Source organism: Diabrotica virgifera, chromosome 9 (genome assembly GCF_917563875.1).
Source record: "Diabrotica virgifera virgifera chromosome 9, PGI_DIABVI_V3a".
Taxonomy (NCBI): Eukaryota; Metazoa; Arthropoda; class Insecta; order Coleoptera; family Chrysomelidae; genus Diabrotica; species Diabrotica virgifera.
In genome coordinates, this window is record NC_065451.1 from 120,346,318 (window position 1) to 120,358,835 (window position 12,518).

General features: G+C 33.9%; 1 protein-coding gene across 1 annotated transcript; it reads left to right on the forward strand.

Annotated features, from left to right (window-relative positions):
* The first annotated feature begins 9,426 nt into the window (after positions 1-9,426).
* On the forward strand, positions 9,427-10,888 carry LOC126892445 (uncharacterized). The gene is made up of 2 exons (XM_050661979.1): positions 9,427-10,168; positions 10,231-10,888. The coding sequence occupies exons 1-2, from the start codon at positions 10,010-10,012 to the stop codon at positions 10,837-10,839; spliced, it is 768 nt and encodes a 255-aa protein (XP_050517936.1). The 5' UTR covers positions 9,427-10,009; the 3' UTR covers positions 10,840-10,888.
* Positions 10,889-12,518: the final 1,630 nt, after the last annotated feature.

Genomic DNA, 12,518 nt, shown 5'->3' on the forward strand with positions numbered 1-12,518 from the left:
TTTCCATATTTGTTTTTTGACCTTCTTGTTATTTTATTTTTAGACGTATTAGAACTCCCATTGTCAGTGCTTGTACTAGCACCACCGGTATGTTCGACCTGAACTGGATCTTCTGGAATTGGAAAATCTGCCACAGAAACACTTTCCAGGCTCCACAGAAACTTCCACACGTTTTTTTGCGAGGTGCAGTTGCTTCTGGTTGTCTGACGTTCTGTGTTCTGTTGGAGAGCTTTGAGGAGTTCCTTGAAAGTGTCGTCAATAGCAGCGACAGGAGTTGTAACTGTTGGATTTGTGGCTCCTGAGTCCTCTAAAGATGGTAAGATCTTTAGTACTTGATTGCGACAAAGAGGCACAATACCACATTTTCTAGAACCAGCAATTATGTGTGTTTCTATTCAACCCACACATCCTAAATATATGACATAACCTCAAGTAACATTCTGAAAATAGAAAAGTGTGTTATCTATACATTCTTAAGTGTGTTATCCTTTTTATAGGTATATAACACTAAAGAAATAGTACAAATCAAGAATAATTGATGGAATTGACCGTTACTTGATGGAAGTTCATTTTATCTAACAATAAAACACTGAAAACTTTTGTTTTCTATACTTCCACAAAATTTATTACAACTATGTGACTACAGCTGTTTCGGCAGAGTGCCTTTCTCAAGTGATATAGTTTACAATGTGTTTGCCTTTTTAAGGCTTTAACTGAAGAGGTTGAGGAGTGGGGAGCTGTTTGTCTTGAGTTGGTCATTCAGAATTATATCTGTATTTTTCAATTAATTAATTTCCATAGATTCTTAAAAAGATAGCTTAAGGCCTTTATTTTGAATTTGCAGAATTTGAAACTCTTCATTGAAAGAATGATTATGACCTAGAAGGTGAAGTGCGTATGTAGAAGTGTCTGTTTTTCTATTGTTGAAAGCCCTTTTGTGTTCTGCTATCCGTTTGTCAAAGGTTCTGCCAGTTTGACCAATGTAAGTTTTCGGACAGTCACAAGTTAGTTTGTACACACCACTCTGTAGTTGCTTTTTCTTTCGGCCTTTATTGTTCTTAATATATTTGCTTAAGTTGTTGTTATTTCTGAAAGCTGGTGCTTCCTTTCTTTTTTATGTATCTGGCTATTTTTGTTGTTATCTTGCCAGTATATGTGAGAGAGCAGAAGGTACTGGGTTCTTTCTGTGGTGGTGGATAGACTAATTTCAGGGCTTTCTTATGGAGTTTTTGATTTAAAATTTTGTTAACTGTTTGTTCGTTATATCCATTGTTTACAGCTATTTGTTTAACGATATTTAGTTCTATCTTATAGTATATTAAGTATGGAGAACGGGAAGGGTTTTATACCGATCGAAGACAATTGTTTGGAGGAGGAGCGGCGCGACGACTCCAATTATTGTCTGAGATCGGTTACCCTTAACGTTCGACATGCTTATAACGTTTTTTGCACGATTGATACCATTATAAATTATAAAATTAAACATTTTCGTCATATTGACCAGTTTCATTCATTTTATCAAGATAGATACTTTGGTTGTTAGGTAGTAACTAGGGTGCATAACAACAATGGAGAATTGAGTTTTTATTTAGTTGTCAATAATTTTAAGTACGATTTTGATTATTATAAATTAAAATATGAGCGAAAGTGAATTTGAAGAAATTGAACGGGCTTGGGAAGAAGGGTGTTCTGCAATTATTCCCGAAAAATCCAAAATCCGTTATCAAAATACCTACCAAAGTTTTGAAAAATGGTGTGAAGGCAAGAATTTAAGAATCGAAGAAAAGACTCTATTGGCATATTTCGTTCAAAGACATATGCAGTTGAAAGCTCCTGGAAGCCTCTGGGCAGAATATTCAATGATTAAATCCACCGTTTTTCTTTATGATGGCATTGATATTTCCAAGTTTTCAACTTTGATCGCGTATTTGAAGAGAAAAAATCGCACCTTTAATAAAAAAAAGAAATAACTCAAAAAACACAGTTTGTGGGAATTTGCAGTCAAAGTTTTTAAGTTTTGCAAAGTACAGGTTAAAAATTAATTTCACAAAAATCATACGGGCTAGAGGAATTCTAAAGGTTGGTGTGGAGAGTTTAATTAGTAAGCTCTTAGATTTTAGTAAATGCTAATCCTCTCGTCTATTGTTAAGGGTGCAAATGTGTTGTTCTTTTGATAGTTTATAGTTATTTCACTTTATGATTAAACATATATTCTGCGCCGATGAAATAATTCTACATGATGCTCTTTTATTGCTAAATGAACTGTCATGTAAAATAAACAATTAGGTTTGTTGCAGTTTTGATGTAAAAACTTTAAGTTGTCACTGAATTAATACTAGTTGTTTCTATATTTTCTTAAACACAAAATGAATTTTCGTTTTCTTTATAATAAAATACTGATTATTCGTTTATTTATCTTTATTAACAAAATTGCCTGATTACAAAATTAAACTAAAACATAAGTAACACTATAATAATACAATGAAAAGATGTTAATACATTTTAAAAATAAACCGAAAATATAAAATACTTAGATTGTTTCAAGAAACTTGTGTGGCTACTCTCAAATATGGCACAACGTTTATCTTAGAACTATGAATTAAAAAAACGATTAAATTATTGAATTATAAAATTGGGAGTAAAAAGAAGGAATCAATCCTTTAGATAGCAATGCTTGCAAATCTTTCCGTTTGTTTGTACTAAATTTTTGTTTTTCTGTATAAGCGGGTTTGAGTGTTATTTCCGTTATTGATCCTATTTTTTTTTTCGTTTGTTCCTTACATCTACCTGTTTATAAGTCTCATCCTTGTATGATGTCTTATAAAAAAATATGTAGGATTATCTTTGTTCACTTGTATTGCTTTGATTTCGTTTCAGTTAACCTTTTCTCCCTCAGTATTAATCGTAAAGTTATACCCCAATTCTTCTTGCAAACCTTTTAAATCATAAAATGATTGGTAATTCATCTCGTGCACAATTAAAGGTGGGTTGGATTTTCTAGCATTTCAATTCAGTTTATTGATGTCAATATACAAAGTATTTACATAAGTCAAAGTCTGTTAAAATGCATCATTGAAATACATTGGCAAGCTAACACTTAATAAGTAAAATCTATAAAATTTTATCACCTAGTCTAAATACTTAACACAAAGTTAGAATATTAGCATAAAAACACAAGAGCACACAGAACATTTAAGAGAGCTGTACTGCCCTCCTAAGCCAAAAAGGCATATCTCATTTTACCATATTTTCGTAAAAGATTTTTTAATAGGGTGTTTATACCAATACGCATCAAATTTACTTAGCGAAACAGACGTATCTCGAATGAAACAGCTTCAACAACGCGAGATACGTCTGTTTCGCTTAGTAAATTTGATGCGTATTGGTATAAACACCATATTAAAAAACCTTTTACGAAAATATGGCAAAATGAGATACGCCCTTTTGGCTTAGGAGGGCAGTGTAGGACTATCACAACAAGGTAGCCCCGAGATATTCCTCCTGAGAATAGTAAGCACCCACCAAAAGAAGTTCTTTGATTTTTATTTTGTATGTATCTAAGGGCAGTTCTCGAATTATTAGGGGTAATTTATTAAAGAAGTGTATAGCCAGACATGATGGGCCATCTCTGCACCTCTCCAACCTACGAAACTTTGGGGCAAGGTTCCCTCTAAAGCGTGTGTTAATATTATGAATCTGTTCATGAGTCTGGAATTTATGCATATTGCATTTTACATATATAAGATTATCATATATATACTGGCAAGGTAATGTTAATATTTTCCAATCTATAAAAACTTGTCTGCAATCGGCTCTATATGGCAAGCCTGCGACAATGCGAATGGCCCTTCTCTGCAGTCTGAATACATCCTTCGCTCCTGCACTATGGCCCCATGTGAGAATAGCATAGGAGATATGTGAGTGACACAAAGAAAAATACGCCTGCTTTAATATGGAAGCGGAAACACATGATGAAAGTCCACGAAGCAAAAATGTATTTGATGATAGCTTTGCCACTAAAGAGGTGGTATGAGCATCCCATATCAGACCAGGGTCCAGCAAAACACCAAGAAATTTAGCACAGGATGCATTGTCCAGTTCATCAGGAATATTTCTAGTTGAAAAAAGTAAGGACTGTGTTTTGGTTGTATTGAGAAACAGCCTATTAGAATGGAACCATTGTTCTGCCTCCGACACTGAACCCCACGAACTCCCCACTGCTGTTACCAAATCCTTACTGCAGGATGAGATTGTTGTGTCATCTGCAAAGAGAGTGAAATGCGCAGTTTGACATGAAAGTGGTAAATCATTGATGTATATCAAGAATAATAAGGGACCCAACACAGAGCCCTGAGGAACTCCTATGCGCAAGCATCCTCTCTCCGATTCAACACCTGCAAATCTCACCCTCTGGCAGCGGTCCGTCAAATAATTTTTTATCAATGATATACTGGAGATTGAGAAGTTATATTTACTCAATTTAGCAGTAAGAATTTCGTGGGACACACAATCGAAGGCTTTACTTAGGTCGCAAAAGTTGGAAGACACATAGTTACCTTGTTCAAAAGCATCTTGGATGTATGTTACAAGATTCAAAATACCCTGAACAGTCTTCAAACCCTTTCTGAAGCCAAATTGAGATTCAACGAAGAGCCCGTTAGACTCAAAGAAACTTGCTATTTTTCCAGCAAGACATTTTTCAAATATCTTCGAGAATATAGGTAACAGAGAGATAGGTCTGTAATTAGACATTTGATCTGTCTCTCCCTTTTTAAAAACCGGAATGACCACCGCAGTTTTTAAAACTTCAGGAAAAACCCCCTCAGCTATACATAAGTTTATGAGCTTGGTCAGAGGACATATTATTAGATCTTTTATCCCTTTGATTAAGCTGACAGTTAAATTAAATGGGTCCTTACTTTTTTTATTTTTGAGAGAGTTCACAATATCTCTTACCTCATTAAAAGAGACTGGTTGGAATTCAAACATATGTTCAGCATAAGGTGGTGCATAGTTGAGTGGGTCATTGTGGGGTGCAGGAGTACGGCTATGCAGCTTGGAGGCAATGTTTAAAAAATAATGATTAAATTGATCAGGTGTTATATTAGAATTAGTTTCAGTTTTTGTGATGCCTCTATACTCATTAATGATATTCCACATTGTTTTAATCGGGTTATGAGAGTTTGAAATTAGTTGGTCATTGGTAGCTTTCTTTGCTGCTTTTATTGCCTTCCGATATTCATTTTTAATATTTTTTATGTATTCCTGTAGGTAATTTGGTGCATCAAGCTGTTTATTAAGTTCTATAAAAAATTGAATATTATCACGCATTGTTCTCAAGCTATCATTAAACCAACTCACCACACCCGCCTGACCCTTTCTTTTAGAGTAAGACTTTTCCGGGAAACAGGTCAAGAATGCATTGGAAATGATGTGAACAAAATAGGAAAACTTATTATTCGCATTAATATTAGTGTCCTTAATAAAGTCCCATGAAATGTCCTCTATCATAGAGAAGAACAAGCATCTTCCTCTCTCAGTGATGGGTCTAAAAAACACTTTTTGAGGATCAGAAAATTGTTCTCCTCCCATTAAGGTAAATTCCAGGTATATACCTCTATGGTCAGATATACCAGGATCAACAACTTGTAGCTGAAGGTCCTGTGGATCCAAATTGGAAAAAACATTATCGAGACAGTTTTTCTGTCTGGTGGCTTCGAAATTATTTTGATGAAAACCGAAACTATGCATTAGGTTACATAATTCTGTACAGTGAGGAGAATCTGTATTAAAATGAATATTAAAATCCCCAAGAATCAAGATTTTCTTAGTAGGGTTAAGTGATTGTAAAGCTCCCTCCAGTACTTCAATAAAAACGTTAAAAGAGCCTGACGGAGGCCTATATACAGTTAATAAATATAACTTATATTTTTCAATATATGCACAACATAATTCAATTTGTCCCTGTATGGACAGATCTTTTACATTATGCCACTCTTTAAAGAGAATGTTTTTATTTATTAAAATGGCTGCTCCGCCTCCCTTGCAGTTTGTTCGGCAGAAGGCTGAAGCTGGCAGAAAATTGGAGACTCTTAAGGACCTGTATTCCAGATCTGATAGCCAGTGTTCAGCCAGAGTGCATCCGGTTCTCTCCCAGTCATGAAAGCCTCCAGCTCATTAATCTTATTTTTTATGGACAAAACATTAATAAATAAAACCTTAAAACTAAATTTTGAATAAAATGTCTTATTATAATTTATATTATTTTTGTCTTGCGCAGGACTTACACTTTCCAGTGGTGAGTCTCCATAAACCCCATTCAAAGCTATTTTGGTAGAGTGGGGCGCTGCAGGTTTATAAAATGGTTTATTAGAGCACCATTTGGCCAAAGTTCATCATCCATGAAGGTGACCTTGTGATTTGAAGGGACGCCCACCTTAAAAGAACTACAGTGGTTGTCTTTTTTGGTTCGTAGTTTATAACATTGAATTCCATTGGTAATTTTTAATTGTTCTAAGTACTCCCTGACATCCTTGGCCTTAGTCTTTGGATCGAGACCGGATATAAATATCCACTCCAATGGACATGAGATTGCGGCTTTTAGAGTGCAGTCATTACTTCTGCCCAGTTTAGGAGCGGGCCTAGTATCCTTACGAGAGGGATGCTTTTTTTTCTTGGATAGCACCTTCTTCCATTCATATTTTTGATTTTGGTTATGTTTATTTTCATTTATTGTCTCTGTCACATCATCGTTTGTTTTGTCAAAAACTTCATCTGTCACTACTTCTTCTTCTACCCGCATGATTTCCGTGGCTATTCCCAGAGATACATGGGTGTTGGGTTGCAGACTTGTTCCTACCATGTTGTCAGTCACGTCGCGGCTGTTGTCGCGATCTCTGGCTTTAGTAATACGAACTAAGTCTGCTTCATCTGTATTACCATCTACGTTGGTAGATTTCTGCACTGTTGGATTATCCGTGGTCTGTATTGTTGACGGTGGAATCGGAGCGAGGAAAGGACTTTGACCTTGTTTACAAGTAGAATTGTTGTTGTTTTTTTTACCGGGATTTTCATACCTTGCTAGTTTTTCTCGGAGTAAAGAACAGTTTTCTTCCAATAGCCTGTTTTCGCTTACAAGCTCTTGATTCAACATTTTTAGATAGGAGTTTTCCATGTCTTTTAAAGCTACCTGCTTATGGTCATCCTTATTCGTATTTTTTGGCAACATGGCGGCTTGATCTACGTCCAAATCACAGCAATAAAGTCTCGTTTCGTCTATAATTTTCACCTTCTCGGCCCAATCGCGCACTGCACAGGACTTATGAAATGCATTACCACACTTAATGCATATTAAGCTATTAAAAGATTTTGTTTTACAGCAAGAAAATTGCACTTTTGTTTCAGACTCGCTCTCACGCGTCTTTTTAGATGGCGCCACATTTAAAACTGATTCCTTGTTAAAGTTACTTATTGGTCTGGAGTGTAAATAGATCCAGATTTCAAGCTCTTTTTAACTTCTTTCTCAATAAGACTGTGCACAATATCAGCTTCGTTCTGACTGTGGCCCCTTATTAAAAATTTATGTGTAATTCTCTTAATTTTTAACGTGTGCACAGCGAATAAATACAGCGACGTTATATACTTATTCTTGTTTTGGTCCACAGCAATTGTCTGAATAGAATATGACTTCTTTTTCACCATCGCCCTCTTCACTTATATTTTTTAAATAGGCCCATATGCAAGAACCGATTTCTATGGAGCCTCGTTTTGCATCACATTTAGATCAAAAATAACAGTGTACATTTTTATATGCCTGCTTAGATTCTTTCTGTCAGTTCCGACACCGTTAAATTGTAACAGTTCAGTTTTGATTTATAATAAAATGAAGAAGACTGACCTGTATGACATTGCAGCACAGCTAGCTACTCTTACATTTTGACTGACTTTGTTTCGGTCATTTAATTTCTCAGCCCTACTCCAGTTTTTTTTTCTTCTAAATTTGATTTATATTTTTGCTCCAGGTCTTTATTTTCATTATCATTGGAATTGTTGTAAGTATTACACAGATCGCATTGACCTTTTTTTTGGTTGGAAGAAACCGATATTAAATTCAGTAGTAAATATTTTATAATAGGTAATATATGTACCAATTTCTTTATTGCTCCGCCCTTGTTCTAATTTAAAATCATTGTATAAATCTTTAACGGTTTTGCTGCCTTCTATGTATTCTCTTGAAGTAAAAACGCGTAGGCAGTGAGATTCAACCCTTGGTATAGAATTAATATGCCCCTTGATGTCAGTTATCAGTTTGGGATCATTTTTTCTGTGCTTGCCATGTTTTCCTCTTAAATCATCCAGTGCAAAACCATTTGCGTCAATCTTAGTCTGTATTGTAAAAATCATGCGGTCAGAAATATCTAAAGTTGATTTAAAAAATGTTTTGCACACTCTAATTTTGACATCATTTATAACAAAATGGAAAGCCTGGTTGCAGGGCCTAGGATTCTCAGCGTTTGTGTACCTGTACTTAGGTTGAATATCATCCATACAAGAATTTATGTATGCTCTTTGCTTTAGTAAACTGCCCAATTCCCAGAACTTGCAAAAAATACCATATCTGTTTGCTGTATTGATATTATCGGAGCACTTAAGTCTGCACTTTTCGGTACATGGCTCTTTCAGACAACGAGCGGGGATAGTTTTTTTGTATTTTTTGACATAGATACGTAAGTTTACTATTATTACGTAAGATACTATTACTGTTTGATAGAAACAAGTAAAAGCCTTAGTTTATAATAAAAAAATGTGTATTTATACATATATATTAAAGTAATACAAATTGAAACTTACTTCTTCCGTAGTTTCACATTTATTATTAACGGGTTTTTCATTGATGGAATTATTATCCAATGAGGAATTTTTCGCTACTAATCCAAGTATTTTTGTGCTCTAGATTAGAAGACGCCACTCTAAAACAAGAGTATAAATATCATACCGGTTAGTTAGACAAGAAGCTGATAGTCAACAAGAATCTAATTAAATTGGATTATCAAAAAATATGTATATAAGTATTTTACGTACCATTCCACAGGTTTAATTATTCACTTTTTTCATTCGTACCCAGAGTCTTGAATTTAGCAAACTCCCTTTGCAATTTACAACTGTTCGACAACTCCATCAGTCGTTTTAAAAGAAATTTAGATGGGATCAATATTTGAGTGAAGCGTCTGTAATTTGTTAACTTGGTTTTGTAATTTGTTAACTTGGTTTTATGATATTATTTCATAGTACATATTTACTTCTAATATTATATTTATATTTCTGTATGTCTGTTTTTTATATTATATTATGCTATTGTTTTTTTTTTCTGTACACTATGTATTTTTGTAGAATTGGGCTTGCCCGTAAAATAAATAAATAAATAAGTATCAATGCAAACATCAAACCATTGTATATTAAAAGTATTACTATTACAATAATTATTGTTGATTTTATAATAAAGTGAAACAAGTCAAAAACGTGAAGGTTTCTAACTACCTATCTAATAAAATAATAGTAGAATATTGAAATAATACTTATTGTACTTACGTAATTTTTTAAATTTTTAATTAGAAACTGCATAAAGTTGAAATAATACGGCACATAATAAGAAATAATTTCTACTAAAATGAACTAACTCATAAATGAACTAACAAATCTTTAACTAGTTTTCTAATAAAGTGAAATAAATCTGAAAGAATACACTTTTCTAAAAAGCGATAGCAAATAATATACTTACTCGTTAGTAAAACAGAGAATTGTTTCGTATTGTATCACTTTCTTTGAAAATACCGGATATCTTACCTCCAAACACAGCCGGAGTATAACTGAATTCCACCACTTTACGAGTACCGGTTTGTGCAAAGGCGTTAGTAAAAAAGAGCGGGAAAATCATTTATCTCTCTCATTTTCATCATTTTAACCTGGCTGTTAAACGGAACAGGTTCTTCTCGTCTAGTTATTTCACTTTATGATTAAATCTCGAAAACCACGAATTTTGAGTTATTTCGCTTTTTTATTAAAGGTGCGAAATGTTGGCTATAGGCCTAAGAAAGCGAGCATTTTTACACGGGAGCAATTTGAAAAATTTCTGATGGAAGCACCGGATGAAGAATTTCTAGTTCACAAGGTAATATAAGCCAGTTTAGGTAAAAGAAATACTCTAATGAAGATCTTTTTCATAATTTGTAGGTCGCAATGATATTGGGAATATCTGGTGCCTGTAGAAGAGAAGAATTATATAATATTACTATGAATGACATCCAACAAACCGATGGTTTAATGATTGTAAAAGTACCCAATACAAAAACGAACATCCAGCGTACTTTTACAGTCGTTAATAAACCAGACGATAAAATTCCATATTTAGAAATTCTGCAAAAGTATATAAAACTTCGTCCATTACAAGTAAAATCAAATCATTTGTTCGTAAGATACGCCAAAGGAAAATGTTGTGCTCAAGTAATAGGGAAAGGGACAATCGGGGGCTGGCCTTCTCAAATTGCCAAATTCTTAAATTTGCCTAATCCTGAGAACTATACTGGCCATTTGTTCAGGAGCACATCAGCAACGCTTTTGGCTAATAAAGGTGTTGATGTCCTCGGATTAAAGCGTCATGGAGGTTGGCGTTCATCGACAGTGGCAGAAAGCTATGTAGAAGATTCTCTTCAAAATAAAATAGATTTTGCCGAAAAAATATTGTGCAATACTAGTAATATTACTAATGTATGCGATTCTGCAGGAGTTTCTGTTAGAAGTGAAACCACAGCCCAAACAAGTGGGATTTCATTAAATAATTAAACAAATTGTACCATAAGTTTCAATATTAATAAATAATTCCTTAGTTTTCTTTATTCTTTCAAAAAATAAATTAAAATTAAGAGATTTTTTAACTCGATGGTAAGTGAATTACTTACCGTCGAGTTGGAGTACTTACCGTCGAGTTGGATTACTTACCGTCGAATTGCTAGTAAATGTCACCTACTGATGTAAAATCTGTCACGGTAAACAGTCAAAAATGATCAATCATGCAAAAAAGTTATTTTTTGTCATGGGAATTTCTGTCAGTCTATGTATTATGCTATGGTAGGCTGCTAATGTGTTGTGTAGGATGGGATGATGAATTGTGTGTAGTGTCAAATGAAATTAGTCTGGAGTTGTTGGGCAATTGAAAATGTTATATTTTATTAACTAGTTGTAGTGTATCTGTCGACGTAAAAAAATCTTTTTCCTAATGTTCCTTGTACAGAAGCTTTTGTTTTAGTTAAAAATCTTTTAGGCCGTAATAGTACAAATCCGATCATTGCATCTGAAATTTTACACCTTCTTGAAATTTGCATAAATCAAGACTATTTTGAATTCAATAATCAAATATACACAAACGACAGTGCAGGACTTATTATGGGTAATCCTCTAAGCCCATTGCTATCAGATATATTTATGAACCAACTTGAAACAACAATTTCTAAATATCCCGTATTCAGGATACAGGAAACAGTTCTTATATAGGTGGAGATACGTGGATGATATACTAGTATGCTTCACAGGAACTAACAGACAACTTGACCAATTTCTATCATACATTAATTCACTTCATAGTAATATTGAGTTTACAATAGAAACAGAACAGAAAATTCCATAAACTTTCTAGATGTAACGATTACCAGACTACACAACAAACATGAGTTCTCCGCATATCATAAACCTACGCATACTGCACAACTATACACAATTCATCATCCCATCCTACACAAAACAAATTAGCAGTCTACCATAGCATAATACATAGACTGACAGAAATTCCCATGCCAAAAAGTAACTTCGAGATAGAACTAAACATTAAACAAATAGCAGTGAACAATGGCTATAACAAACAAACAGTTAACAAAATTTTAAACCAAAACTCCATAAGAAAGCCCTGAAATTAGTGTATCCACCACCACAGAAAGAACCCAGTACCTTCTACTCTCTCACATATACAGTAGAACCCCCTATTATCCGTGCTCCTCGGGACGGGACGTTGGCACGGATACTTGAAATGCACGGATAATCCAAACATTTATTTCTCATATATATAATACCTATGTACGTATATACATGCATATGTACCTACCATAAAAAGATAACAGAAAAAATAAATCTTTCATTATGAGTCTCCTTCTCGGCGTATATGATTTAGTCGAGTGATTTACAGTGACGCTACTTTGATAAAACCCCAAAAATGTAATTTGAGTAATAGACCAGTAAGGATCTGTTTTTAGGTGGATGTCAGAGGTGGCATTCAGATTTTTGCTGATAAAGTTAGGTGATAACTTCGTTAATAATAATTGATTTATGCTCCTTCTCAAATATGCCCGGAACATTAATAAAAAAAAAAATATTTAAAAATTTCAAAAAAATTATTTTTTTTTTCTACTTTTTTTGCTTATAACTTAAAAACTATTCATTTTAGAACAAAGTCCTATAGGAATAAAACAAAA

Excerpts from the sequence above, each read along its gene's own strand:
- LOC126892445 (XM_050661979.1), top strand. The coding sequence starts at position 10,010 with ATGATTAAATCTCGAAAACCACGAATTTTGAGTTATTTCGCTTTTTTA. Across the intron at positions 10,169-10,230 it reads AAGAATTTCTAGTTCACAAG|GTCGCAATGATATTGGGAAT; the intron begins GTAATATAAGCC and ends CATAATTTGTAG.